Consider the following 27,429-nt stretch of genomic DNA (forward strand, 5'->3'; position numbering starts at 1 on the left):
CCCCAGGTACCACAGCCCACCCTGTGTCGTCCCTGCTGGCCTGCCTGCCCGGCCCCCAGCTGTCCACCCCTACTGTACCTCCTTTGTTTACCTTTTGGTCCTGTCCTGTCCCCTCTGACTGCTCTGCCCCTGGGTCCCTGCCCCAGCTGCCTGCATTTGAGCAAGGTTCTTTGTGGCCTTCAAGCTCACTCCCAGGGCTCGGAACTGATTCTCTCTTTTTGGTCCCACCCCACCCCGGTAGCTGCACCCCTAGTCTCAGCTCTTCCAACCTCAACATCCCCATCCAAGGCTAACATTTGGGACGGTGGGGCTGTCAAGGGTTTTCCAGCCCCAGTTTAGTCCTTAATGGCTCAGACTCCTTCTGTGGAAGGTCTCGGGGGCAGGTGGGACAGAGGCAGATCTTTGTGCAGAGGGCTGACCCTCTCTGAGCTTTCCTCCCAAGGTCTTGGGTGGCTGTGCAGCCCCCACCCCCTCACACTCTCTCAGGGTCTCCCCCCACAACAAGATTAGATTTCTTTTAGCCAGAAAGAGTGGTGGGGGCTGCCAATTGGGTACACCTGGGGGCTTGCCTGAGCCTCCTGAGGTCAGAGTTCAGAGGTTAAAGGTATGTCACGGAATGGAAAAGGAGCAGATGACCCCATTTGACCTTTACCAGCGAGGTCTGAGGGTCCTGCCTTCAAGTGCAGAGCCAAGACATTCAGATGGGGCTGGACACACACCAAGCTAAAGGGGCCCCTGAGGGGCAGGGGCTGGAAGGGGCAGCCCCTGCTCAGCCCCCAGGGGACCCTTCTAGGGACGAAGCAACGGCAGGGTTGAGGGTGGGAGAGGCCAGTCACAGGACAGAGAAGAAGGAAGGCAGGGGCGAAGGGGAAGGGGCTTGGGACGGGTGGGAGCAGCCCACCCACCACCACCTGCTGCCACTGGCCTTCAGAGGCAAAGTCCTTGTGGTAGGAGTGGGCGGGCGGCGGTGGGGGTCAGACCTTGTCCAGCAGAGAACGCTGGCAATAGAGCAGTCGCTTGGGGGTCCCATGACGTCTGAAGAAGAAGACTGCGAGGCCCACTGCCAGCACCAGGAGCAGCAACAGCACAGGCAGCACCACGGCGGCTGCGCTCACTGCCCCACTGCCCTCCTCGTCCACCTCGATGATGATCACCTCCGTCTCCTCCTCAGTCCCCTCATCCGGCCGGCCCCCTGACGACGGGCAGCCCATCCAGTCCCGCAGGGCTGACTTGGGGTAGCCCGGTTCTACCTTCAGCTTCTGGTTGTTGAATTTCCAATATTTGTTCCCCTTGTAGAAGTAAGTGAAGACTGCAGAGGTCAGCAAGAGGGTGGCAAGGAAGACGAGAGGTGGGGCAGCGTCCAGGAGAAGACCCAAAGAGGGGAGGAGAGCAGAAGGACAATCTCAGTGTGTGAGCCAGTTGAGTTAATCTCTTAACCTTGCTAAGCCTCAGTTTCTCAGCTATGAAACGGGATAATTCTAGTACCAGGTTGAAAGAGTGGTGGGGACTAAGGGGTCTGATGTGTGGAGAGTACTGAGCCCAGTGCCTGGCATATGGCAAGAACCCCACTGTTATTATCACCACCGTTATTTTCCACCTGATACTCCCCATCCTTCCTCCTGTTCTTTCTTAACTCCTGTTCCCATCCTCCCTTCACGGACACCTCCTTTGCCCCTCTCACCTTCATCGCTGCCCATGAATGACCCTCTGGGAGACTCAGGGATTCCTTCCCAGACCTTGATGTTTTTGGGGTACTCGCTGTCCACTGCCCTGAGCTCCTCGTTGAAACGGTAGTACCTGGGGGAGAGAAGGGGAAGGGAAGGGGTTAGACACTGGGTGTGTCCTCAGAGGATAGCGGGACCCAGGACTGATTTCACCAGTGAGCAAAGGGTGGCTGTGGACAGGGCGGGGGACGGGGGTTTGGAGTAATGAGGGCCTGCAGCTGAAAACGGCGGAAGGTGGGGGTGGGAGGGAGGGCCCAGGCTGCAAGGAGCCTCCAGCAGCCCTTAATGACAGTGCCTGGCTGCTGGGGTGGAGGCACGGTGCTGGGGGCAGGAGGCGTCAAATGACCAGGTCTGAAATGGTGACCCGGTCACATCCCACTCACTCAGCACCCAATGGAGGCTGCCTGTCGCTAGGCAACAGCAGAAGCTCAGCTAGCTCCTTCTCCAGGGAAACATCCCAGGAGTAAAGTGGCTCTTCCTCCAGAATTGAAGGAATCTGGTGGTGGTGTCTGAGGAGGGAGCCCTGGGATCAAGGGGTTGAAGTCATACTTGTTTCCCCGGAAGAAGTAGGTCTTTCCATTGGGCATCCAGAAAAGAGCAGCATCAATCTTGTCAGTAGGCAGTCCTCGGCCCAGCTCCTTGATGTGCTTAGGGTAGCCAGGTTCCAGGGAAGCTTCATCAAACACCCAGTGCTTATCTCCTGGGGAGGAGAGAGAAGGGCAGGATCTGGGTTCCACTTGTGCTCTGTGGTCTTTGAAGGAGTCAAGTGGAATCTGCCCTTCCAGGGAGACCCTCCTCACACCCAAAGACTAAGGCAGAATGCCTGCTTACCTTTGAAGAAGACAAATTTGCCATCCTTCCTCTCATAGGCAGTGTTGATGGACGCAGGCAGGCCTCGCCAGAATTGGCCAATGGGCATTGGGTATCCATCCATCACTTGGTTATTCCTCACCCGCCAGAACCAGCGCTCCTGGAAGGCAGTCGAGGCGGGAAGAGTACATTATATCTTGTAACGTAGTCATCTGGCTCTGTCCTCAAAGCTCCCTCACTGCCTCAATTTTAGTTTTGAGTCCTGTTGCTGTTTCTACTCAGCCTCCCAGTCATAGAGCCCTTTTCTCCCCCAAACCAGCCCACTTCTTCCTCTCACCTTGAAGACAAACATCTCCCCTCGGAGCACGGCCACGGTGTCAAAGTTCCCGTCACAGATGTTGGGCCCGTAGGTGGGGTTTTTGGGCTTATCAGGGACAGAGGGCCTGGAGGTGGTCCTGGGTTGAGGGGGCATCTTGGTTGGGGACCCTGACTCACTCCCTGGGGCAGAGAACACAAGGGGCACTTCAGACTTGGTGGCAGAGGGAGAGGAAAGGACAGACACAGAGGGGCAGGCAACACCCTTGGAAAGGTGTGGATGGACCTTTGGGGGAGGCTGTGCAGTCAGCTGGGAAGGACAGAAAAGGTGGGATCAAGTGGGAGTGGATGGAGGCAGGGTCAGGAGGGGGATGTGGCGAGACTATAGGGCATGGAGGAGGGGAAGAAATGCACAGGCCAGAGAGACCAGGAGAGGACAAGGAGCAGAGAGAAAGGAGCAGACGTGGACATAGATTACTTGCCATAAAGTTGCTGGATGCCACGGCGGTCATCATCAGGCAGCACGAAGTTCTCTGTGTCCATCCACTGGTAAAAGGGCGCCATGATGGCAGACGGATCATTGGAATGCTCGAGGCCCAGGGCATGGCCCAGCTCATGCACAGCCACCAGAAAGATGTCATTCCCTGGAGAGATGGAGATGGTTATGATGGCGCCTGGGTCCCTTCCCTCAGACTTCCAGCTTCCCCATCAGAGGCTTCAGTTTCACACCCACACCTGCCTGCCATATTTTCCACCCAAAAGGCCACAAAACCAGTCAGCAATCTCTTCTGGGCAGAGGTGAGAGTGCTCTGGGGCCAGATCCCAATCCCAAGAAGACTTGTGTTAAGGAAAGCTGAGGCCCTATCTAGGCCTGTTTCTCCCAGGAGCTAGACATGACATTTGCCTAGAAAAGTGGGTGATGTGGATGCTTTGAAGTCTTTGCCTGAGAAGTCAATTATTGGGTGAGACAAGGAACCATATATAAGTAGCTCAAAGCAGGATTCCTGCTTTTGTTAGAAGTCAGACAAGGAGATCTTTGTGGTCCCTTATAGCCCTGAGATTTTGGGGTTTGAGGTTTTGGGAGGAGGCAGGAGAACCCTCGTACAAATGATTGTTGACTCTCCCAGGAATAAGAGTCCCAGGGCTACCTCGCTCACCATTCAGGTCCTCATTCCGGACAGTCCAGGGCTCAGCAGAGTCAAAGTGGGTGTCCCCTCCAATGTTGGGGCCTGGGAAGTAGGCGTGCGCGAGGAAGCCGCCCTCGCCATCAAAGGGTGTGCTGTCACCATGGAAGCCCTCAGCGAAGAAGATCATGATGTCAGCCTGCTTCTCATGGCCCTCGCGGATGTAGGCATAGGGTACCTCTCGGAAGCGCAGCGGTGTGGCACTCTCCCACACGCGGAATGCCTTGCGGATGGCCTCGAATGTGGCATACTCACCCACCTTGGGGGTGTAATTCTGGATGCTGAGGTCCAGAGATGTGGGGAGAGGATGGGAGTGTGTTAGGATAACAAGGGGCAAAATTCTCCTTCCCTGCACTCTCCCCGGTCTGACTGAACCGCCCAGCCACCTTTGCCTGACCCAGCTCTTCCTGCTGCCTCGTGATGCCTCTGCCCCAAGAACTGAGGGCTTAGGGGAGCCTCAGGCTGTGGCTTCCTGCCCTGGGGCGTACCCCTGGCAGGCTGCACCTCTCCAGGATTACAGCCATTTTCCTCCCTGCTCCCAAGGACGCATTCCAGGAACAGAGGCGAGTAGGGCAGGAGGCCTCTGAATCTCTGTAAGCACAGCTGATAGGGAAGGGTAACCTGATGTGACAGAGGCCACTTGCCTACTGGACTCACCAGAAAGTGATCTCGTTGTGCTGCCATTTGAGGCCCTGGATGGCATATCGCTTCCTTCGAACATTGGCCTTGATCTCAGCCCCAAATTTGTCTGGAACACCACAGCGGGGGCGCCTCATGGCCCTGGGGTGGGTTGGGGGGTGAAAATTGCAGTCAGGATAGTGAGAAAGAGAAAGGTCTTCAGAAGAGAGAGGGAATGTCTGGCCCCAGGGTCAGTATGGGGAAGGGCCAAGGTTATGAGGTCAGAGTGAACAGGAAAGGGTCAGGACCAGTGTGTGGGGATGAGGTATGGGGGCAGGAGTCAGGCATTCAGGTAGCAGCCTCTCTGGCGCTCAGGGTTACATCAGTGAGTGCTGGGCAGAATTCCTGCCAGGGTCTAGCACTTACTTCATGGTGTCTGCATCAGCCTTGCCCGTTACTCGCAGACCATAGAACCTCTGCATGGCAGCGATGGCAGCTGAGAGCGACTGAGGCGAGCGCTGTGTGTGAGTACGCAGGTCCCCAGGGGGCAGGTAGCCATACTGTTGCAGCCAGGCCTGTAGGGAAAGGGATGTGGCTTAGAGCATCCCCACGTGGCCCAGGGGGAGCCTCTGCCTCCTCCACGGTGCCTGGCAGGCACCCTTGGCTTGGGAGGAAAGAGCAATGAGCTCCCCGCCTGGCTCTGGCAGTGGGTCTGGAGGAACTCCCAGGCTGGACCCGAACTCTGGCCAGGCCCCAGTATGGCTTGTCCTCTTGGGGCTGTGAACTCAAACAGGGGTGGGGAGCTAGGGCTGAGGCTGGCTGTTGATGGGGGAAGCTGGGGCCTTTGGAGATGGTGGGGGGTGTGATCCAGCCACAGAGCCAGGATCCTGCCACTCTCCCCATCCAAGCAGCATCTGACTTAGGGCTTGGGATCTAAAGGCCCATTTAAGGTTCTCAGTAGAGGGAATGGGAGATGGGAGTGGTGGTGGAGACTTGGTGACTGTATTTTATTTCAGGTATGTTATGAATTGTTCATAATATAAAGGCTGGTATATTGCCTTAAAGTTAGTTTCTATTTGATTGAAAGGTATACACACTGCAAAGCCCTGTCGAGGAAAAAGTCACCCTTTATTGTAAGAACAATGGAGTATTTTCCTAAAGCTTGAAAAGTAAAATGAGCCAAGCTATATATGGAATATGAAAATGCTTGGACTCCTCTATGGAGAGAATGACCCGGACAGCTCTGGTCCCTGCTCCAGCTTTGCCTTAAGGAGTCCAGAGCGGGGCTGCAGGTCGCTAGGGATGGGAGCTTGGAGTGCAGAGGGCCCCAGCAGAGAAGGCTGCTGTTGGGTACTGCGCCCCTACCCCAGGTCATTAGGATGGATCTCCATGTGGCCCTTCACCTCTAGGCCCTGGTGTGGAGCAGCGCTCTTGCACTGGGGCTGGGGGTGATTCAGGAGCAGCTGACTGGGGACCTGAGCCTGCAGGGGCAAGAATTGCAACATGGTTCTGGGAAGTGATCCCCCAAGGCTGACGGAATTAGGGCCCAAGATGTAAACAAGCCAGCCTTTCGTCAGCCAATAGGCCTGGCCAGAACAACCCTAGCACCACCCGGCTCTGAAGGCCCCTCCTCAGGGATAGAGGAGAGAGCTCAGTTTAACCTCTGGTATACTAGAGGGGAGCAGAGCAGCAGGGTGCTCCTGGCCTGGGCTGCTCTCTCTGGGAGCTGTAGGCTTGCCCTGACCTGCGCTGGCTGATGCCACAGCCAGTGCCCACGGGAGGCCTGCTGTGGCCTGTGCCCAAGCATGCAGGAAACTCCCTTTGCCCCTAGCCTCACCTGTAGGGTAGACACACTCCAGGCTTATAACCCCTGGTAGGGGTTCAGCTTTGGGGAAGATGAAGCGGCCTACTGCTGGAGCTAGAAGTCAGGAGGACTGAGGTCAGGCCCTCTCAACCCTCAGGGAGCAAAGCTAAGGAGAATTCTCCTAGGGCAGGATGGCAGAAGGGAGGGTGGCAGACAGGTGGGGAGAATCCACATCCAGGAGCTCTGGGATAAATCCCTCTCCCTGATGAGTCTTTCAAGAAGATAGGCAGGTCTAAATATTCACATCTACAACCTCTGCTCCACACCCAATAGAGAAAAGTGGAGACTTAGTCAAGAAAGGGACTTCCGTGGAGTCAAGAGAGCCACAAGGCCTGGGAAGGAAGTGCCCTTGTCCTTCTCCTCCTCCCAGGCCTAGGCTTTCTTCCCTCACAGAGGCAGGCTCTGAGCAAGGCAAGAACCACAGAGAAGACTATGAGGTCGGAACCACAGAAGAGAGGACTCTTGTGTCTGCGGCTGGGTGGGGGAAGGGCCAAGTGCCAGACAGGCCAAGGGGACTGACCAGAGGGCTGTCCTGGAGCTGGTGCAGGACTGTGGAGGCCTGCTGGGAGGGACCCAGCTGCCTGAGGCCTGGGCCACTCCAGCTCTCCCTCCAGATTGGCCTGGAGAGGGAGCAACTATCTTGGGTCAAAGAGCTCAGTCTGCTGGCTTTGTCTTGAAAACTGAGTGGTGTAAGGTATTCCCCTAGGGGAAAGTCAAGGGAACCCTTCCCACCTCCGGCCTAGGAGTCCTGGAGAGAGTCGGGGGATCTCTGGCTCTCCAGCAGGCCCTGGATCAGAGCCTCTGGGCCTGCTCCTCCCTCCTTCTGCCTCCTACCCCTCCATGGCCCAGAAGCAAATGGTGGTTCTGGCACTGGGACTACCCATGACCCACTTAAAACAGAGCCAGGGCTGCCGCCCCTCCCCTAGGGGGCCTAGTGGGACAGGGGAGGGAAGGATGGCAGGGCAGGCAAAGTTGGCAGTGGGCAGCCCCCCAGATGCCCGGGCTCCTTTTGTTAGGAGCTCTCCTTTCAGGCCTCAGATGAAGACTCCAGGCCTGGAAAGAGGATGCCTCCTCCTCCTGGACCTTGTCAGGCTTAGCCCCAGGGCAGATTTTCACTCTCCCTGGTCATCCCCATTCCTAGGGCCACACTTTTCCTTTCAGCCTCAGATCCCTTCAGGACAGAGAGAGTGTGTTCTTTCTGGAGATGTTTCCTCTGGGGGTGGGACCAGGGCCAGGACCAGGACGGAGGAAGCCAAGTCCAGATCCCCTCCCCCTTCTCCTCGGGCCCTTCCCGGCCCCTCCCGACCGCACCCAGGCCCTTGCCGGGCTGAGTGGGTTGGGATGGCCCAAAATAAGAAGTTGATCAAATCCGTCTCCCACCTTCACCCCAAAATAAAAGAGAGAGAGAGAGGAAAAACCTCTTTAGACAACTCCCACGCGGCTTCCTCCAGGCCCGGTGGGCCAGCGTCGAGGAATGGGTGGGGGGAGAGCTGGAGGCAGTGGAGACACGGCCAGGCCCTATCCCCACGACTCCCGGTGGGTCACCCCCAGTCTCCCTGCAATTAACATGGTAAAACAATTAACCAAAACAACAAAAAGGGCCTAAAGGCGCCGACAGGGGGGTGGGGCAGGGTGAGGACGAGGAGGCCCGGCCGAGCCCCCGCTCACAAGGAGAGCTTTGTGTACTGCACCGGGGCCAGGGCGGCAGCGCCGCGACCCTCGATGCCAGGGCCCCGGGCCGGGACACGGAGGGCTCCTCTCGGGGAGGCGGGGTCGCATGGGGGCCGGGGCAGCTCCGCCGTCCACCCCGACCCCGCCTGGCTGCGGCTGCGTCCGCGGGGGCCCGCACCGGGGAGAGGCGGGCAGCGGCGCCCCAGCGTAGGGGGCCTGGAGCGGGCGCCGTCCCACAGCCCTCCCCGGGCGCCCGAGCGCCGGCGTGCGCGGGCGGAGAGCGCTGGAGAGCTGGAAAGTTGGGGAAACAACAAACTCGCACATGACAAGGAACTGGGACAGCGCGGGGTCTGAGCGGAGTCCAAATATTTATCAGGCTCCCGACCGGTTCCCGAGCTGAGCTCAGAGCCCAGGGGAATTGGGAAGGCTGGGAGGGGGCCCTAACTGTAAAGTTCTTCCTTTAGGAAGGAAACTTTAGGAATGGGAAAGAAAGTTGGCGGCGGGTGGGGGGTTGGTTGGAGGAGGCAAACGTTGGATCGACTCTCGAAGTTTGGAGATGAGGGAGGAAAGGAAAGGAAGGGGGATCCTGCAGGCCGGAGCAGCCGAGACTCCGAGAGCCCACCTCTCCGTCCGAATGGGGGCTGTCCCCTTGGGGACCCCCGGGCTCGCCTGCGCGGCGGGCGCGGCTCCGGGCAGGACCGGGGGTGCTCACTTACTTCGGGGCTGAAGTTGCTCTGGGCCGAGCTGAGGGAGGCGAGCGCGGTGGCGAGCGTGAACAGGGGGAGCAGCAGACTGCAGGCGGGTCGTGGCGCGGGAGACATGGTCCGCGACCGTCCGGGCAGCCGGGCCGTGTGGGCTCCGCGGCGGGGCCCTGGGGTCGCGCCGCCACTCCCTCGGGGCGCCTTTGTCTTCGGTAGGCACTGAATTTGGATTCCTAGAGCGCTGTCCGCTTGGAGATGAGGGGCTTGTTCTTGAAAGCGCCTGTTTGCTCGTCCCCTCTTTTCCGTTTTTTGATCTTTCTTCTGCTTAGTCGGCGAACTGGATCGCGAGCCCTCTCTCGCTCTCCTTTGGTCCCTCCCTTCTCCCACAGCCTCTCCTCCGCCCCCGCCCCAATGCCCTCCTTTCCCGGTGCGGACGTGGTTGTTTCAGCCTGAATCCAATTACAGCCAAGAGCCGGGTAAAAAAACCCCTAAGTTGTCTTTCTGTGGTGCAGGCTGCCATCTGCAGGGGTTGAGGCCACAGCCAAGAGCGGGGGGCTCTCGGGGGACCCAGGGGATGGGATGTGGGAGACTTTCTCCCCCTAAGCATATTTTGGGTGGCTTGATTCCTCTGGTATTCAGCGTTTGTCTCACCTCAGAGTGGGAAGTACTGGGAGGCTCAGTGGTTGGGGTGAACAAGGAGTTGAGTTTGGGATGGTAGTGATGAGTCTTCTATGTTCATGAGACTTGGGTTGGTGGGGGGGTGCCTGCTGGTACTTGTGGCTCAACCAAATTGAAACTTTTGTCCCTTATTCTTGACAACCACCTCCATCCTTCCCCTGCCAAAAAAACACAGTAACAAAAGCCAGCTACCCACCAACAAACCCCATAACCATGCTGGATCTGGGGCTCCCGTCCTTGTAGGAAGACAAATGCGCTCCCTTTATTATTGTCATTTGCAATCTGGCTGCTCCTTAAATGAGAAGTAACTGGGGAGGAAAAGGGTTCAAGGCCATGGAATCTGGAGAAAAGCAAATCAAGTTTGGTGAAATTGTTAGAAAAGAGAGACTGGGAGTTAGGACTTTCGGGTTTAGTTCCTTCTCTAAGCTGGAAAAGGAGGCAATTCCTTAAAGAGTGAAGTCTCCTTCTTCAGGGCCTGACTAGATTCTGAGAACAAAAGGTGGAGGTATGCAGGCAGCGGGAGGGCAAGCGCAGGCTGACATGGTGGGAAAGGGAGACAGATAAGAGGTTGAGAACTAGATCTGGAAAAGCAGCACAACAGAAGCAGGAAAAGTGTGGGAGACAGAAAACTCAACCATCAGCGAAATCTAAGATCCAAGAATTGCATTGGTCAGCGGGACAGGAAGGAGGCAGTGGGGGGAAGAAGGGAGGGAAAGAAAGCAAGGGAATGAGTAAAGGAGGCTGGACAGAATTAGTTCAGGTAGGCAGCTCCAGACATCCTAGAGATCTGGGCACTAACAAATGTTTGTGGCTGGAGAATAGAAGAAAAGTCCAGTGCTCTGTATTGTAATGGGAGCAAAGGTCCTTTCCCCCCAGAATCTGTGGGAGGAGCCATGATCAATAAAATGAAAGGTTTCCCTGGGGCCTGGGCAGCTAACTGTTTTGTGGGAGGTATATGGTAGATATTAGATACCTATCTCACAGTGACCGGGGGCTGAGCACCTCCAGGGCTCCCCTACACAAATTGGGGTCGGCTCTCTCCAACCAACCTCTGGAATTCAGTCAGAACCATGGAAACCTCAGGATCCAACTCTTTAGCACAATGTGCAATATCCAAGTCTGGGTCTTCCCATGTCAGCCTTCCCAGTGGGAATATCCTCTTGGGCCATGTATCTGGTTTAGAAAAACTGACACCAGTTGCTTGCCAAGAAATGGACCTCAGCTGGAAAGCCTTTTTCATCAGAACATTTATTAAATGCATAACTGCACGCGGCCTGAGCTGTGTATAGGCTATTCAAGGCTTGAATGCCTGGCTAAAACCGGGAAAACTGCTTCCCCCGTTTCATGTTCGCAGAGCAGCTACTGCTCCTAGTTGGGCCAGTCCCATGGCCTGCAAAGGATGAACTAAATATCCCAGAGCAAGATTCCACCAAACTGGAATGGAGCCAGGGATGAGGGCATGGAGCCAACCCTTGTGCACAGTGATCTTACAGCCTGTTCTTCCTGCCGTCCAAGCTCTTCTGCTCTGAAGACAGATGGGGAACATAAAGGCTCTCTTCTGGCTGGGATGAGGCATCTAGGTGATAGAAAAGAAAGCCAGAGAGAGGCTGGGGAAGGGAGACAGGAGTTGCTTTTTATTGACTTGATCGAGGGCTCTGCAGTGCAGCCCCTTTAGGTTTAAGAGCATTTTTCTGCTTCCTTTCTTCTTCCTGCAACTTCTCCTGCTGCCTGAGCTGCCATGCCTGTAATCCAGCATCCATTTCCTGTGACAGCAGTACAACTCGTCTCTGAAACAGACAGGAAAACACTGTGGATAACATCTGGGGCTTGAGATCTGCACCATATATCCTTTTACTCACAGATCAAAGTCAGAGGTTTCAGCTGGAAAATGACACTGCTGACTGGGGAAGGGGTGGGACCAGGTCCTAGGTTGGGAAGCAGAAGGAAGGCAGCAAAATGTGTGGCAGAATATCTACAACTGGTTCCTGCCCTAGGAGTGCCCTACTCTTTTCCTCCCTTCTCACAGTACTGTTAAAACCTAGGTGTGAGGGGTACATGTTAACTTAGGTGCCAACACAGCTCAAGACAAATTCCAATTTAAACTTTCTCCCTCCAATTACACACAGGTTGCCCTGGCTGGGGCTCTAGCCACTCACCGCAAACTTTTCCCTTTGGGCTTGTCTTCGAAGCTGGCCTTTCATTGGAGGAGCAGGGCGGCCATCTGCAGATAGAAGTGAGAGAGAAAGCAAGGGTTAGGGATGGCCTGCAGCACTTTGTGAAAGCACTGTGATGGGGGGGCCAGCCCTGTGGCTTAGCGGTTAAGCGCATGCACTCCGCTGCTGGAGGCCCAGGTTCGGATCCCGGGTTCGGATCTTGGGCGCGCACCTACGCACCGCCTGTCAGGCCATGCTGTGGCGGTGTCCCACGTAAAGTGGAGGAAGATCAGCACGGATGTTAGCTCAGGGCCAATCTTCCTCAAAAAAAGAAAAAAAAAGAGGAGGATTGGCATGGATGTTAGCTCAGGGCTGATCTTCCTCACAACAACAATAACAACAAAAAGAAAGCACTGTGATAGGAATGGGGGAAGAACCAATCTCTAGCTCCTCTCTTCCATTTCACACCCACTGTAGCTTAAATTCTCCTAAAACAAGTCCCTCATCGTCAAGGGTGAGGTGTGTCAGAACCATGAAGAATAAGCTCCTAGGCATATACCTATTCTATTCCACTTACCCCTCATTAGCCTGGAATTCAAGGTCCTTTGCAATGCTGAATATCCTGTTTTATCTTCAGAAATCCTCCACTCTAGCAATCTCATCTCTGTTCTACTCACCTTGAGTCTTTGCTAAATTCCATCTCACTCCATAATGAAACACCTTTTCCTTTCCTTCAAGCCAAATTTTCATCCTTAGGTCCACCTCAAGCCCTACCTGTCCCAGAAACTCTCCTGTAAGCTCTTCCACTCTGTCAGCAATCTTCTCTGAAAGAAGTACATATCAATAATTTCATATTCATCTATTTGTCTTGGGACATTTATTATACTATTCTTTTTAGCCTTATTTAGCTGTCTCAAATCCTTTTGGAAAGGGGCAGAGCACTGAAGTGTTACTATTTGATTTTTTAAATGTCCATGCTTTGTTTTCCCAGCTAGACTTTAAGTTCCTTGGGATCAGGGACTGTATCGCTAGTTTTCACTGTAGTGTAAGCATATAAGCACATAATAAAAACTTCATAAATAGGTGACTTGCTGAAAAGATGCAGTATGTGCCCTCAAGTAGTTTATAAAGGAGATGAAGAGACAGGACACTTACTTTCTACAAAGAAAGAAGCAAGCAGAGTGGAAACTCTGCCCAAAAGTTCAAAGGCAAGACAGATAAATATTATTTATCAGAAAAGGGAACCAATATTGTGTATGCAAGGTGCTTTACATTGGTTGTTTCATTTTATCCTTACAAGAACCATAAGAGCTAGGTATTATTCTTTTACAGATTTGGAAACTGAGAGATACAATCAAGTAACTTGTCCAAGACCACAAAGTTAGCAAGCAGAGAAGCCTGGATTAAGAATCAATTTTACCGGCCAGCCCCGTGGCTTAGCGGTTAAGTGCACACGCTCCACTACTGGCGGCCCGGGGTTCGGATCCCAGGCATGCACCGACGCACTGCTTCTCCGGCCATGCTGAGGCCGCGTCCCACATACGGCAACTAGTGGGATGTGCAACTATGACATACAGCTAACTACTACAGCTATCTACTGGGGCTTTGGGGAAGAAAAGGAGGAGGATTGGCAATAGATGTTAGCTCAGAGCCGGTGTTCCTCGGCAAAAAGAGGAGGATTAGCATGGATGTTAGCTCAGGGCTGATATTCCTCACACACAAAAAAATCAATTTTAGAGTCTTCCCAATATGCCGTACTACTTCAAGGAGATCCTAGGCTTCCTAGAATAAGTAACAAGTAGAAAAAATCTTCACCATCCTCCTCAGCCACCAGATATCTGATTAAGCAGGATCATACTCCTATAGAATTCAATAGGGGATTAATACTCAGGTGTTTGTGCTGTTGAAGGGGCCTGGCCTCTGCCCAGTTCTAGTCCTGTCTTTGCTATTATCTAGCTGCATCATCACAGGCAATTCATTTCTGTAGGCCTCAATTTTCCCAGCTGTAAACTGGACTTCCACATGGGGAGTGGGCAGTGTTCAACTTTTCTAAGGTCCTTGCCTTCTAGGTCTAATATTTCTTTTTTTTTTTTTTTTTTTTTTTAAGATTTTATTTATTCATTTTTCCCCCCAAAGCCCCAGTAGATAGTTGTATGTCATAGGTTCACATCCTTCTAGTTGCTGTACGTGGGACTCGGCCTCGCGTTGGACGGAGAAGTGGTGCCTTGGGGCGTGCCTGGGATCCGAACCCGGGCCGCCAGCATCAGAGCGCGCGCACTTAACCGCTAAGCCACGGAGGCGGCCCGTAGGTCTAATATTTCTTTTCTTTCTCTCTCTCTCTCTTTTTTTAAAGTTACGGGAAGAGACTTCTGAAGGGAGCCCACCATCCTCAATCCTCACCCTTCCACTCCCTCTCTGAGATGCTCATTTAGGCAGCCTTTCAAAGAGTTTTCCCTGCATTTGGTACCAAATTCTCAACAATGTACTCATCACCCAGAAGGGCGGTTCTTTCTAACTTTTTAGAAACAAACTCCCCCTTTGAGAAACGTAAAAGTCTTGTCGCTCCCTCCCCTGGGGCACCCCAAGTCAGAACTATCTTCTGCTTATCCCCACAAGCCAAAAAGATCCTGTCTAGCCTTACTTTCCATAGGCGTAGTTTAATTTACAAAATAAACAATAGGACTTCCTCCTCTCAACTCCAAATATAAAGTTCAATACATTATCCACTCGGACACACCCCCCGACTCCATCCAGGGGCGTTCCTCTGGGTGAAAATCTTCTAAGTACAGTTAACTGTGAGATCAGCGCTCACCAGCGTACGACCAGTCTGGGAGCTCCGTCAGCGGCCCGTAGCCGGAGGGGTTGGCAGCCAGGCCCTGCCTGGGTGGAGAAAAACAATCCGGTGAGGACTCAGCCCAGCTTCTGGGCCCCCAGCTCACCCCAGACCGGCACTCACTGGAGTCGCCACTGGCTGCCCGCCCGAGCCACCACGCTGCAGTGCAGCCTCCGGACACCTGCTGGGAAAACACGGCAGAGTGGAGAGAGAGGCCGCGCAGCCAGCTCAGGGGTCCCGGGCCCGCCCCCGCGGGCTCCCGAGCCCAGCGACCCTACCCCCACTTACTCGGCAGCAGAGTACCCAAGGCAGCCATGCTGAGGCCCAGGAGCCGGAAGTGGGCGTGGCCTCGGCGGCCACGCGCGACGCTGCGGGGGAAGCCGGAAGCCGCCATCTTGAATCTGGTTTTCAGCCACGGGCCCCGCCATCTTGGGTCGTCGTACGGAAGAGAGGGTCGAAACTCCGTCCCGGGTCTTTTGAGCGAGAACGGTCGTTCTGCGTGTGCCTCCTCGGTGGTGGTTACGTTCTCAGTGGAAGTCGTGTCCTTTAGGGCTGAACCGTTCTGAACAGTTCCCACGACCTCCCCGCAGCTTTGAAATTTGTCCTTTTATGTCGGAGGAGTAACATCCACGTTACCTCATTCTATCTTCCCCCGCGTCAGTGTAACATATTTTTCCCAGCCTAAGAGTCAAATCTAGAGTGAGTCAAAATTTGGGATTCAGTTCTCATTTATCCAACAAAATTGAAGCGCTTATATGTGACAAGCACCATATTAGGCGCTGGGGATTCTGTGGCGAGCAAAACACATATCACTATTCTGACAGAGCTCCCAGTCTAGAAAGAGAAGACAGTAATCAAATAGTCACACTCGTCACTGTAATACTACAGCTGGGAAGGGAACTATGTGTTGTTTGTGAGCATATAATGGAACTTGATCTAGAGTAAGCTGTCAAAGAAGGCTTTTTAAAAAAAAAAAAATGAATATATTAATCTTTATGCCAACGCAGTTGTAAAATGTGATTTTTAATATTCTTTTTTTAATGAGATATATTTGACAATATAACATAACAGTTTCAGGTGGACAACATAATGATTCAATATTTGCATATATTGTGAAATAATCACCATAATAAGTCTAGTTAACATCCATCACAGTAGATAGTTGCAATTTTTTTTGTGTGTGTGAGAGGAAGATCAGTCCTCAGCTAACATCCATGCCAATCCTCCTCTTTTTGTTTGCTAAGGAAGACTGGCCCTGGGCTAACACCTGTGCCCATCTTCCTCCACTTTTATATGGGACACTGGTACAGCATGGCTTGACAAGTGGTGTGTTAGTGCGCACCCAGGATCCGAACCCTGGACAGCCACAGCGGAGCGCGTACTTAACCGCTACACCACCTAGCCGGCCCCAGTTACAGATTTTTTAAAGAAGACTTTCTTGAGGAAGAGGTAGTGGAGCCAAGATCTGACTCCATTTTTATAAGAGCTACCGCCGCACATTGTCTAATATAATCCTTGCAACTACCTTGTGAGGTAAGTACTAATAAGTGGCGAACCCAGAGCTGTGACTCCTTCCCTCTTTTTTATCACTTAGTCGCCTTGGTGAAGTCATTTATCCTTAATTTCTTCATTAAAAGAAAAGCTTAATATATCATATTTGTGAAAACATTTTAAGAATGATAATGTAAGTGAAAGTGCTTTATAAATGGTGACGCGCCTACAAAAGTGCCCATTACTGTGTGCTAGGCTAGAGGTTTAAACACATACTGACTGGGGCAACCTGAGGGAGTGGTGTAATGGCCTATCTGGAAGTTTATCATTTCCTTCTGCAAGATTGGGAAGTTTTTCTACAGGAGGTGGCTCTGAGCTGTGCTTTGAAAGAGGGGAAGGGTGGATCCTGGTTTAGAAGTAAAAGCAGCTGTTGAGATAACAATAAGAATAGTATAGGGCCGGCCCGTGGCTTAGTGCGCACGCTCCGCTACTGGCGGCCCGGGTTCGCATCCCGGGTGCGCACCAACGTACCGCTTCTCCGGCCATGCTGAGGCCGTGTCCCACATACAGCAACTAGAAGGATGTGCAACTATGACATACAACTATGTACTGGGGCTTTGGGTGAAAAATAAATAAATAAAATTATTAAAAAAAAAAAAAAAAAAGAGTGGTATAGGCTAAGGCTGAACCAGAAGGGATGGGAATAAAAGAACCTTGGCTATAAGCCAGCAGATGGCTCCAAAAAACTAAGCCAGGGAAATAAGACAATAGAGTACCATTACCACCTTACATTCATGCTTTTCATTTTCACTTATCAAAACAAGACACTTCTATATAAATGTTTTCATATAATTTTCATAATAAACCTATGAAGTAGATAAGACAGTCCAGGAAGCAATCATTGTACAGATGGCTTGTAGTTTTCTGAGATCAGGAAATTGAAACAAAATGTGGCCGTGGATTTATTGTTTTACAATTTCAATAATTATTGAGTGACACCTTTCCCAAGCCTGGCTTCATGTGCCTTTGGTTGGTTCTGAGATAGACAGCTGAGGTAGACAGCATTGGATCCCATTACATAGTTTACAGTTGAGGAATCTAGTGGTTGAAGCCAAGGATTGGAAAAATAACCTCAGCGTCAACATTCAAGATTGACAGGAAAGATGATAGGCTGGCACTACCACTAACACTGTATAAAGGAATTGAACCAGCAACACTCCTGTCTTCTAGTAGCTCACACACTAGGGGGATACCATTGATTTGCAAAATCATAAAAAACGGAACATGCACTAAGGTGACCAAATAATGTGGACAATATGAACTCCACGTGCAGAAGTGAACACATGCAATAATTTAATAGCTGTGGGAGTCAAGGAGCCAGACCTGGAGGACTTTGGGGGCAGGATGGGAAGTTTGATCAGGAAGACTGGGAAATCTGGGAGGAGAAAGGTCTTTGGAAGGAAGACAAGTTCAGCCTTTGACGTGGTTAGTGTGATGTGGCAGGGGGACAATCCATGGGTTGTAAATAGCAGGAAATATGGGTTAAGATTTTGAGAGAGAGAGGGAAAGAGAACACTAGTGCTGACAGCTAACATCATCAGCATTCTCAGGGACCTCATGGAACACTGTTGCAAGGGAGGGTGTCTGGCACTTGGACAGCACTCCTCAATGACTTCATCAGACTCATAAGCCGCAGGAAAGCAGCTTCATCATCCCAAACTAGATGTGTTTCAACCTCTGGACTTCATCTGGCAAAGACTGGAGTTAAGAGCTAAGAGCAATGTGAAGCATAAGGAATCTGAGCTTCATGTCTTTCCTCTTGAATTCCCTCGCCTCTCACGGGCATCACGGCTTCTATTTCGCTTTAACATTTTGTGATCCACTTATGTTTTTGTCCAGTATGTTTATTCCAATATCTTTCTGTCAGGTCTGTCAGGTATACAGTAAGTTTGGTACAAGCGCACTTCTCTGGGAAATTAGGTCCTTTTTTAACCATTGTGATGAATAATGATGACATTGGAGAAAGAACATAAGTGAAGCTGACTCTGGGAGCCAAACCCACGTCATTTTGCAACCTCTTCCCCTTTTTGCGTGCTCGTGACCAAATTGTAAGGTTGAAGAAGAGCGAACTATTTGGGAAGTGTCTTATTTCATGTTCCTTCATTATCTTCCTCCTTAGGACAGTTAAAGAATCAAATCACTGTCACCCCCATGCAAGAAGTGTGTGAATTGAAGGCTATAAAACACCCTCTCACACAGTACATTGCTTTGCACATTATTTCCTTATTACTTACATAATTTATTGTAACATATTCCTTTTCTTTTCCCATGGCTGTCAAATCTCTGCCAAATCAGTATAGGCTAAATTCTGTGTTAAGTGACCCCAGCTTCAAGATGGGTAAATTATGACCTCAGGCTACACTCTTTTTTCTTGCCTGGCGGCTGGGAAGTCTCTTAAGCTGTATGCGTTTCCACCAGATTCCTCTTGAAGGTGGGTGGCTCTCTGTGAATCTCTGCAGAGTGGCAATGTTGGCTTTAAAAAAAATGCCAAAGCTGGACTGTCCAAAAGGTATACAAAAGGAAATTGTATTATTTACAAGTCATCTTTTAGTCTTAGAACGTGGTGAAGCATTTCCAGATCCTTCCAGATCCGTTTTCTTGAACGAGCCCGGTAACTCCCTCCTTTGTCGGGTCCACGCTGCCACTACAGTCTTCAGAAGAAAGGTGCTTGGGGAAGTCTAGCCTCCCAGGCAACACTCTGCCCGGACATATTTGGTTACGTGCTGCCTCCTGGCGGCGGCTCTACTGCCCGACACCTTCCCGGCCCGATGGAAGGAGACCACTTTCTTTAACTTGGAATCTCGAAGCTGATGCAACAGCTCCCCCGAGGGGGCGGGGAGTTGAGAACCCCGAGTGGAGGAGACGCCCTTCCGGGAGACCCCTCCCCTGGCTCCAAGCGGGCGCCGCTCCCTCCCCCTCCCCCGCGGGGCTTTGCAGTCCAGAGTCCCTCCCGAGTTTCAGCCAAGCGTCTGGGGCTGTAGGCGAGGTTGCCAGGGTTTGGGGCTCTCGCCCAGACCCCCGTCGGGCCGCCAGCTCGAGCTGGATTGGGAGGGAGGGAAGAGGAAGCTGAGCGTTCCTGGGGCGGAGGACTCATCTCAGGGTATCCGCAGTCATTTTCATTTCCCCGGGGCAGCGCAGCCGTGCCAGAGCAGGAGAGGGCAGGGGAGCGGGTTGCCGGGCCTCTCGGTTCTGGGACCTTTGCGCCCTTCGCCTGCACCCGCCACAGCCTCCTCCTCTGTTTCCTGGAGCGGGGAGGGGCGGGGCTGCTCGGCCAGGTGGAGGGAACGGAAGGGGCGCCGGGTGCCGTGGGGTCCTGGTCCCACAAGGCAGAGCCTGGTTCGGCCTCCGCAGGCTGACTGGACATCAGGGGTGACCGAAATCTTCAGAGGGGCATTGAGGGCGGGCGGTGGGTGGGTCTGGGTTTGGGAAGGCGAGATCTTCGGGCCGCAGACACGGAACCGGAGCCCCAAAGAGGGAAATGACGAGAAATGGCCGGGCGACGTAAAGGGGCCGGCCTGGGAAGGCGAGCGTGGGGGTTGGGGAGTGTGGGAGAAAGGGGCAAAGGTGAGCGCGGGGAGCGGGGTGGGCGGGGGGTGTAGGGAGGCGGGGGAGGATCGCAGGGGAGGGCAGAACTGAGGGGGTGGTGGTGTTCCGGGGAGTTCACGCTTAAGGGTTTAGGGTTCCACTCTTCTTGAACCCACCTGCATTTGCGTGAATCTGAGCGCTCGCCCCCCTCTGCCGTCTCCTCTGCCCTTTCGCCCCTTCGCGGCCATAGGCCCTTGCTCTCGCTGTACCCAGACCGGTCACCAGAGCCTGGGTGTGGGACGGAGCAGCCAAGAGCTTATTAGGTGAGGGGCTTTTTGTCTTTGTTTTCCCATTAATGAAACAAAAAGTCCATTTCAAACCGTTCTAGGCCTCCTAGTAAAACTGTGAAAATTATACCCTCCTCCTCCCTTCAACCCATTACTGTCAAAAAGAAGAAATACCTCCCAATACTCTTTCTGTAGAAGCCAGAGCAGCAACCCCATAGGTGGGCCTGAAGGCAAGTTCAAAAACGTTCCAGGAGCCCAGCTAGCTGGGAAATCAATCTAGGAGGAACAGCATTGTTCATTCATTCCTTTATTCTTCCAGCAAACATTTCTTGACTGTCCACTGTGTGCTGCACTGTAGCGGGGAGAATAAAGCTCCAGGTGCTTGCATTCTAGTGGGGGAGGTGACAGCAAACAAACTTGGGTGGCAGTAAGTGCCCTTGGAGAAGAGTCAAGCATGGTGAAGGGATGGAGATTGACCGAGGGGAGAAGTTGCTCCTTCAGAGACTCCTCAGGGAAGGCCTCTGACAGGGTGGTATTTAAGCACAGACCGGAGTGGAGTGAGTGAAGGAATGAACAATATCAAGGGGATGTATGTTTCAGGCAGAGAGAACAGCACTTACAAAAGCTCTGAGGTGGGAGTGTGCTTGTTGGGTGGCGGACAGCAAGGAGGCCAGTGTGGCTGGAGTGGAGTGAGAGAACAGGGGCCATGCCAACAGGGGCAGTTTAAGGGCTGTCTTCCTAGGACTTCCCTTTGACAACTTGGACCTGACCCCAGAATAGGATTAAGGGACACGCCAGCTGGGCAGCAGCCTGGGTCTAAAAGGGCACTAAATGATCTTTGGAATAATTCAGATGTTTGGTGCCAGTGAACTCTGCTTTCTGTCTCCATCTCTTGGTGACATAGTAAGTTGGCTCCCATCCACTGACAGAATCCTGGACCACCTGTCTCTGGAATAATTGTGCAGTGTGCAGGTACAGGTACAAGTGGCGAGGTGTAGCCCTGAGACCAGCCAGCTGGTAGTTGCCTAAAGGCAGCAGTCATAGCTGGAATTCTGAAAATGCACCATGCACTGTGAAGTGCCACTCCTTCAGAGAGATTTATGCTATGTTCTATATTTTAAATGGTTTAATATGCCTACCAAGGAATTGTCAGCTTCAGAAAATTGCATGAAATGAATCCATGTAATAAGCTCTAATTTTGAATAAAAGAATGAGGCTTACGGTTTTTATTCCGAGAGAAAATCGGTATTCCCCTACCTCTACTAAGTAAACATTCAACAGACATTTAAATAATCCTGGTTTGAAGGGCTGCCAACTCGTTAGCTTGCCCAGGATGCCAGGGCTTGCTCTAGTCCCCTTGGCTGGCTCTTACCTGGCAACCCACACATCACCTGAACCAACTGGGGACCTGAGCTGTGAGTTGGCTTGCTTAGGATTCTGGTGTGTGCTTGGCTGTACTGCGTGCGACAAGTGGCCTTCCTTGGCATGTGTTACCTTCCTTGGCATGCGTTGCTTTACATAGGGACTGAAATGGTACTGAGTCTCTTGAGATGGGACCACACAGTTCCTTTGCCCTAACCGTGGATCCTATGCCCTCCGCAGGACCAAGGACAGTATGTGAGCGGGAGATGAGTAGGAAATAGAGTGAGGGGGAGAGGGGAGTTGTAAAGGGCATCAGGAGGGCACTGTGAGTCGCTGGGAGAGCTTAAGTGCTCTGTAAATGTGGGGCAACAAGGACATTCAGGGCTGAGGTAGGGAAGAGGAGGAGCTGAGACTCAGAGTGGAGAAGGTGCCTAGAGGCAGGCAGGCGTCGAGGTCCTCTGGGTCCTCTGGGTCTGTCTAACCAGGCGGTCCCAGCTTGAGCCCGTCCCTTGGCCCCTCCCCGCTGCCGGCCAGAGTCACACATGTGTTTTCCTGTTTTCCATTTCGGTCCCCGTCACCCTCTGCCTTTTCTGTTCCTCAGAGTCAACAGCTGCTGCAGCTCGAGCCATACCCGGGTTCCCCTTCCTAGCACCTGCCTCCCCCCCCAAACCCCAGCGTGCTGGTAGCCCCTCCTCCTCGCACCTGCCCAAAGGTCACAGGACAGGTAAGAGATGGGAGAGGAGGGCCAGTGGGTGAGAGGGGAAGTGTAGAAGGAGGATGGAGTGAGAGTCTTGAAAATTGGCTGAAGGGAGACCCAAGAGCCTCTTGTTTCATAGTCCCAGCCCCAGCCCTCCCGAGGCAGAGCCCTCTGCCTAGAGACTTCAGCCCTACGTTAATGGAAGCCCTGACCATAGGAGTAAACAATTTCTTGTTTCACTTTTTTTTTTTTCCCCCAAATAAAGGGACTGTTGTAGCCACGGTGGAATAAAGAAAAACGAATGGTGGAGAACTGGGGAGGGAGGAGCTGAGCTTCTAGCTTGGGGTGATGGGGGAATCTAGCTGTACCAGGGTGTTTTCCGTTTCTGTTGTTAGAGAAGGCAGCACAGACCAGTTGGAGCTAGGAAGGCAGGACATAGGGTCTCTGGGGGAGAAAGTGTCTTCTCACATTTAGCTCCCTGAGCTTGACTGAGGGGCCAGGACCCTGAATTGTGTGCTGGTTCCTGGAGGAAGTGTGTTTTGGTGTTGCCATTCACGGGTGGAGTCAGGGCAAGGAGCTCCACTGGCTGCTGTGCCAGGCACCGCATGCTGGGGGCCCTGCTACCTGCGTTCCCGGAACCTCTGAATCTGAAACTTCTCCCACAGGCTGTAGGATGAATGTGTTGTCTTGTAACCTCCACTGGGTCCTCAGAGATGAATGCAACTCAGATAGGAAGACGACAGGGGTGCTGTGTATCAGGAACGCTGTTATCTCCCGGGATTCCAGACTCTGCAAGGCTCTCCTGTAAACCCTGGGGTGAGAGAGCCCTTCAGGAGAGGTCCTACTGGTCCCAGGCTGCCAGAATGGTGGAAGCATTACCCCGAGAGCCAGGGTCTCAGGGTAGAATGTGAGCTGCCAAAGACTGTGCCTTCCTGCCCACGAACGCTGGTGCTCGGCAGTGGTTGAGAAAAGAGGGGGCACCTTTTCTTTGAAGGACAGCCTCCCCTTGCCCAGTTTGCATGGGCTGACTGAAGAGTAGGCTAGGAAGAGTCCACTGGTAGCACTTCCTGGTGAGACCGCTAGGGTATGCTGTTTGCTGGAGTGTGGGTGTCACCCTCAGTGGGTTTCTGTCTCAAGACTCGGTGAGAAGGACTTTACTTTCAGATACTACCAGCCAGGAACTAAGCCCTGCACACTTCTCTCCCCACTTCCCCTCACGGTTTCCCCTTCCTTCGTCCCTCCTTCATTCCTTTTCTTTACATCCCATTACGACACATGCCCACCCCTTGGTGCCGGTGAATTTGGTCTTAAAAGGGCAGGCGTGATGATGTATTTCCGTGTGTTTTTGTTTGCTTTAGAAGTGAGCACCCTAGCAATAGCAGCGCTGCCAAGAGGTCTTGTAATCGCCTCTCATCCCTGCAAAGGGATGAGAAAGGGGAGGAGCAGCCAGGAAGGAGATGGATGGGCTCGGCTGGAGCCTTTAGCCTAGGCTTCAGGGTGAAGGACACAAGCTTTCTTTTTAATCTAATCACGCCCTGCCCCAGGTAATTCATTAGGGAGCCATCTGAAGTGCTTTCCTGTCTGAGAGGAAAGCCTAGAGCCAGGGCAGGTTGGAAGGGTGGGGAGGTTGGGAAGAGAGCACAGTGCAGTTCAGAGGTTGGGCTCTGTTGGCGAGCCTCCCCGCCTCCCTCCTAGGTTGGACCCTGGCACGTGACTTACTGCCTGCCTTAAGGGGCTGCAGGGAGGATTGAATGAGATAAGGCATTTAGGTGCTTAGCAGTGTGTGTGGCCCGGGTAAGTGCTCAATAAATGACAGCTATTATCATTATACGAGCATTTGGGGGGAGCTGGGAGAAAAGGACAGTCTCTTCTGGATGGGTTTCAGACATTTATGAGAGTCACTTGGGAGAAGCATGATCTCTGGGAAGGCTAGCACCAGGATCCCTCGCTTCATTTAAAAAAAGTTTAAGGGGCTAGAATGGGAGGATGTAGGGTAGAGATAAGGCCCCTGGGGATTTTTAGATCTTCATTGTCTGGTTGTAGAATAACCAAAGAGGGTTAGAAAGAGTGTGAGAAGAGACAGACAGTTGGATTTCAGAATGGATAGGGTGTATTTCTGTTGGTAAAAGAGACCCGGAATACCAGATTTAAGTAGACTATAAAGATAGAATAACCTATGTGATTTCCAAAAAATGCTCATCTTCCTTTGTTCTAGGCCTGTCTGTCCAGGATAGCCCAGTGAAATCTTATTCCCAATATTTTTAGGAAATTGGAGTAAACTTGTAATTTATGCTTACTCCAAAAATCCTGGTATGTTTTCTTAAGGATGAAAGGGCCTGTGAGTGGGGTGGGGATGCAGCCAGAGGCTTGAGTCTCATTTCTTAACCTTGTTTCCTTGGAAGTAGCTTGAGGCTCAGCCTTGGGGTAATGGCCCCAGGTTAGGGGTAGCCACCCCACACTCTGTGTGGGGAAGTGTCAGGGTTATTCTCTTAGGAGGCCCAATCACGAGGTGTAGGGACAGCAATTACACTTCCTCTATAGCCGGTGAACGAGCCTTTGTCTGCAACCTTCCTGCCTTTCTTGTTTGGGGGGAAGAAAGAAGTGGGCTAGGGTGGGGCCTGGAGGACAGAGAGAGAGGGCTTTGCATTCTTTCTCAGCCACTGCCCTGTCCTCAGTTAATTTGCTTGGGGATAGCTTCCCCAAGGCGACAGAAACTGCACCCAGCTTACCGTCCTTTTCTGGGCCCTCAGTCGTGGAGCAGAGCTGACAAAGGAGATTCCTGAGAGCACGCCTTCTTATTACAGAAAGTGCTGAGCCAAGATCTCCTAGCCGCCCCTTTTGCAGATGTGAAGGGCCAGTGAACTTTGGACCCAGACAGTTGCTTAACACTCCTCTCCCCCTCCCTCACCCTCCGCCCTTCTTGACTTCTTGATTTGCCTGAAATCCCTAAGCGTTTGCCTGGCCTTTCCTTTTACTGCTGGCTGAAAAGGAGGAGCGGTCAGACCACAGTTCCTGGAGGCTGCGTCTCCTGTGACTGCTGCTGGCCACCGTGGGAACCTGCTGACCCCAGGGCCAGGGAGTGAGTGTGCTTCCCACCCTCCCACTCTGTCCCGCTCACCTTGCCCCTCCCCGCTTTGCTGCCTTGCAGTGTCCAATCACTCCCTTGCCCGAGTGCCTCTAGGCCTGGGATCTCCCTACTTGCTCAGCCTCCCTCTCAGCTGTCTCCCGCTCTGTGGTGCCCAGCATCAGCTGCCCGCTTCAGCTGTTTCCTTGCCTTGGCTTTGGGTCCTCTCTCTGCAGCAGCAACTCCTGGGTGAGGAGCGGTCATCAGCTGCCTCCAGTCACCTCTAGGTTGAGCTGTATGTTTGGATCACCTTTCTCTCATTCATACTTTTTTGGGCAATGCAGCTATGCTGAAGTGAGGGATTTGATGGCAGGAGGCCTGAGATGCTAGGGACTGGGAAAGGTGTCCGGGGACGGAAAAGCAACGAAAAGAGACTAACCTGTTTTCTTTCAGGGTGGGGTGGGGCTGCTTGGGCTTTGCTAGAGGCAGAGACTTCGCTAAGGGTTTTTTGTTAAGGGATGCTCCCTGAGGGAGCATGGGGGAATGGTTGGGGTTTCCAGCAAGAGATGTGAAGGCTTTAAGTTTGCCAGAGCTGGGGTCCTTGGGGGAAGAGAGCAGTGTGTGTGGTGAGGGGAACCCACAGATCAGCTGCCTGCAAGGTTGGTTCCTAAGGTGGCATCTCAGCACGGGTGACAGGTGAGACTGAAATTGGAGGGAAGACAGACTTTTTTTGGGTAAGGCTGAAAAACGTAGGCTCAAATCATTATGGTTCCACCTGAGAACTGCCAAATTGCTCTTATGCTTGTCTCGTATCACAGCAGGCTCTGATAGAACCAAGATTTTGTTTTCTATTTTGTAAATCAGGTGGGCAGCACCAGCCTAATGCCGGGAAGCAGATGCTTTCTCTCTGGGGAATGAATGCCTTCCTTAACAATTCAAGTTGGGGTCGTTTTGATGAGCCATCTGGAGAAGAGGTCAATGGGAGGTGGGAGGCAAGAGAGAGGTCTCTGAAATGGTGGGCTGTGGGTGGGTTGCTCATACTGGTCCCTATGGGGGACGCGTTCTATGCATTTCCCAACCACCCCTCCAAATGATGGTTATATATCTTCATTTTTCTTTCTTAGAGGGCAATGCCAGGAAGCTGGTGACGTCTTTCTTCTCCTCCACCATGGTTGACGGTGTTAAGTATGAAGTGGCCTCCCAGCATGAGAAAGATGCCTCCCCTTTAGCTGAGGAGGCCAGCCCAGGGTCTGAGCAGGTAAAGCTGAAGAAGGAGATCTCGCTGCTTAACGGCGTGTGCCTGATTGTGGGGAACATGATTGGCTCGGGCATCTTTGTTTCTCCCAAGGGCGTGCTCATGTACAGTGCCTCCTTTGGCCTCTCCCTAATCATCTGGGCTGTCGGGGGCCTCTTCTCCGTCTTTGGGGCCCTTTGTTATGCGGAACTGGGCACCACCATTAAGAAATCTGGGGCCAGCTACGCCTACATCCTTGAGGCCTTCGGGGGACTCCTTGCCTTCATCCGACTCTGGACCTCCCTCCTCATCATCGAGCCCACCAGCCAGGCCGTGATTGCCATCACCTTTGCCAACTACATGGTGCAGCCCCTCTTCCCGAGCTGCTTCGCCCCCTATGCTGCCAGCCGCCTGCTGGCTGCTGCCTGCATCTGTAAGTGGGGCTGGGGCAGGAGGTGTGGGGTGGAGCCCTAGGGCAGAGGCAGGATGTGAGTCCAGTCAACCACTAAGAAGCAGATGGAAAGGAATGCCTCTGACAAACACTTTTTTGTTGTTGTTAATGTGTGCTTTGTGTGAAAATTCGAACAATACCAAAGTTTAAAAAAAAAAAAAAAAAAGCAATTTACCTTTCCTGCAACTTCTCTCTGTAAACACCATTAGCAGTTTGCGCACCCTTCCTGATTTTTTCTTGCTCCTTCAAGAGACAGAGTTCTGTTCTATGTTTTACAAAAATGGGATCATAATACACATATAATTCTACAGTTTGCTTTTTCCCCAGAATTCTTTTCTACTTACAGATATACTTTTAAAAAATGCTTCATGTTATTCCATGTTAATTTTAAGGATGTGTTGTTTATTTAACTAATCAATCCTCTGTTAGTGGCCATTTAAGTTGGTTCCAGTTTTTTAGTCTTACCGATAATGCTCTAGTGAATATCCTTTTGCCCTTGCACGAGTTTTTCTGTGGGCTAGATTCTTAAAACTGTCATTTCAATCTACCTTGACTTTTTCTCGGTCTCATAAATATTTAAATCTGTACATTCAGTACAGCCACATTGGAGGTACTGAGAGGCTGATCCTCTACAGCCCCATCCCTCAGGTGGCTCTGTTCTGGAAAAATGCCCTCAGAGCCTGGAAGACCCTGGGACCTCGGAGAGC

The 27,429-nt window shown here is 52.4% G+C and overlaps 3 protein-coding genes across 7 annotated transcripts in view; 1 reads left to right on the top strand and 2 right to left on the bottom strand.

Annotated features, from left to right (window-relative positions):
* On the bottom strand, positions 1-9,264 carry MMP14 (matrix metallopeptidase 14). The gene is made up of 10 exons (XM_014780500.2): positions 8,903-9,264; positions 5,078-5,226; positions 4,691-4,813; positions 4,007-4,314; positions 3,332-3,493; positions 2,872-3,032; positions 2,556-2,694; positions 2,274-2,424; positions 1,682-1,797; positions 1-1,309 (listed from the first exon to the last, which is right to left on the bottom strand). The coding sequence occupies exons 1-10, from the start codon at positions 9,005-9,007 to the stop codon at positions 975-977; spliced, it is 1,749 nt and encodes a 582-aa protein (XP_014635986.1). The 5' UTR covers positions 9,008-9,264; the 3' UTR covers positions 1-974.
* Positions 9,265-10,794: 1,530 nt separating this feature from the next.
* Positions 10,795-14,960, bottom strand: MRPL52 (mitochondrial ribosomal protein L52). Of its 5 annotated transcripts, none has more exons than XM_087423875.1 (5): positions 14,840-14,960; positions 14,675-14,732; positions 14,531-14,598; positions 11,722-11,786; positions 10,795-11,352 (listed from the first exon to the last, which is right to left on the bottom strand). In XM_087423875.1, the coding sequence occupies exons 1-5, from the start codon at positions 14,943-14,945 to the stop codon at positions 11,200-11,202; spliced, it is 450 nt and encodes a 149-aa protein (XP_087280001.1). In that variant the 5' UTR covers positions 14,946-14,960; the 3' UTR covers positions 10,795-11,199. The 5 variants fall into 5 exon arrangements, with proteins under 5 accessions (XP_087280001.1, XP_087280015.1, XP_087279994.1 ...); XM_087423889.1 differs by having other exon boundaries at positions 11,715-11,786; XM_087423868.1 differs by having other exon boundaries at positions 14,675-14,735.
* A 4,149-nt stretch (positions 14,961-19,109) lies between these two features.
* Positions 19,110-27,429, top strand: part of SLC7A7 (solute carrier family 7 member 7) — a 37,585-nt gene continuing 29,265 nt past the window's right edge. Inside the window, 3 exon segments of the mRNA XM_014780501.2 lie at positions 19,110-19,202; positions 21,878-22,000; positions 26,162-26,704. Coding sequence (XP_014635987.2) covers positions 26,206-26,704 — 499 coding nt within the window. The 5' untranslated portion in view covers positions 19,110-19,202; positions 21,878-22,000; positions 26,162-26,205.

This window comes from Ceratotherium simum, chromosome 3, assembly GCF_057802395.1.
Source record: "Ceratotherium simum simum isolate JZ-2026a chromosome 3, ASM5780239v1, whole genome shotgun sequence".
Classification (NCBI taxonomy): domain Eukaryota; kingdom Metazoa; phylum Chordata; class Mammalia; order Perissodactyla; family Rhinocerotidae; genus Ceratotherium; species Ceratotherium simum.

Excerpts from the sequence above, each read along its gene's own strand:
- MMP14 (XM_014780500.2), bottom strand. The coding sequence starts at position 9,007 with ATGTCTCCCGCGCCACGACCCGCCTGCAGTCTGCTGCTCCCCCTGTTC. Across the intron at positions 4,315-4,690 it reads CACAACGAGATCACTTTCTG|CATCCAGAATTACACCCCCA; the intron begins GTGAGTCCAGTA and ends TCTGGACCTCAG. Across the intron at positions 3,494-4,006 it reads CCGGAATGAGGACCTGAATG|GGAATGACATCTTTCTGGTG; the intron begins GTGAGCGAGGTA and ends CCATCTCTCCAG.
- MRPL52 (XM_087423868.1), bottom strand. The coding sequence starts at position 14,945 with ATGGCGGCTTCCGGCTTCCCCCGCAGCGTCGCGCGTGGCCGCCGAGGC. Across the intron at positions 14,599-14,674 it reads GGCAGCCAGTGGCGACTCCA|GCAGGGCCTGGCTGCCAACC; the intron begins GTGAGTGCCGGT and ends TTCTCCACCCAG. Across the intron at positions 11,353-11,721 it reads CCCAAAGGGAAAAGTTTGCG|AGACGAGTTGTACTGCTGTC; the intron begins GTGAGTGGCTAG and ends TGTCTGTTTCAG.